At 47.5% G+C, this 956-nt stretch overlaps 1 protein-coding gene across 1 annotated transcript in view; it reads right to left on the bottom strand.

The window, feature by feature from the left end:
- LOC112142287 (tudor domain-containing 6-like) overlaps positions 1-951 on the bottom strand; it is a gene marked incomplete at both ends in the record, with an annotated part of 2038 nt that extends 1087 nt beyond the window's left edge. The window contains 1 exon segment of the mRNA XM_024265547.1: positions 2-951. Within this exon segment, the coding sequence (XP_024121315.1) occupies positions 2-951 (950 nt within the window).
- Between the last annotated feature and the right edge of the window lie 5 nt (positions 952-956).

Raw genomic sequence — 956 nt, 5'->3', positions numbered from 1 at the left:
AAAGTTGGACGCAGCATCTGTGACAAAGTTGAAGAACCTTGCTTCCGCCTCTTGGTTCCAGTTGTTGACTAGAGTTGTGGGATCCGTGAGGTTTAACAGGCTGCATCGGAAAGCTTGGCCGTCCAGAGTCAGGAATTCAGGGCTGATTCTCCTCAGGGTGTAGATGGAGACCGTCTCAGTTTGTCCATAGTCGACAAACAGCACGTCGACGTGTGGCGTTTTGTGTCTGCGAACCACAAGAGCTCTGTACCACTTTCCATTGCTGGGATGTTGAACTACACATGACTTTCCTACATCAGGCTGGAACTCACTGTTTGCGTAATGAGACTGCAGGTCATCCATGAGCAGATGCAAGTGCCTTGTGTTCTGTACCAGCTGGCACCAAAAGTCATTTGGGCTTTCAATGCAGGACACGATGACATCCAGGAGGCTTCCAATGCTAAACATGCGTGCTTTAAAGAGAGGAGCTTCCTTGATGACAAAACCACCTTTGGTCTGGGGCTGAACTTGTTCATCTCTGCATGATGGGACATTTCCATTAACATGTGGCATAACAACCAATGGCTGACTCAGCTCAAGCCATTCTGCATGACCTAAGTTGCACATCAGTCTGCCAACATCTTGTTCACTCTGCGCGTTGGGATCGGTTAGCTGGACAACATAGCCATCTGCATTTTTGACTTTCACACATACATTAAGCACCTTGTCTGTGACTACTTTGGTAAAAAATTCAGTTGCGGCGTCATTCCATCTTCCCTCTTTTGGTCCGACACTTGCCAGGGAACACTTCAGTGCTAGCTGTGGTAACTCTTTGAACTCCGGAAGGAGACTTCTGATGTCGCTCCTGTCGACCACTTCTGTGTTTCCATAGTCTATGAAGAATACTTTGACTTTTGCGTTGCCAACTTCACACACAGACGCTCTGTAGAATTCATTGTCTTTTGCCTTAGCGACAC

This window comes from Oryzias melastigma, unplaced genomic scaffold (genome assembly GCF_002922805.2).
Source record: "Oryzias melastigma strain HK-1 unplaced genomic scaffold, ASM292280v2 sc03716, whole genome shotgun sequence".
Taxonomy (NCBI): Eukaryota; Metazoa; Chordata; class Actinopteri; order Beloniformes; family Adrianichthyidae; genus Oryzias; species Oryzias melastigma.
This window is presented reverse-complemented; position numbering and strand designations above follow the sequence as displayed.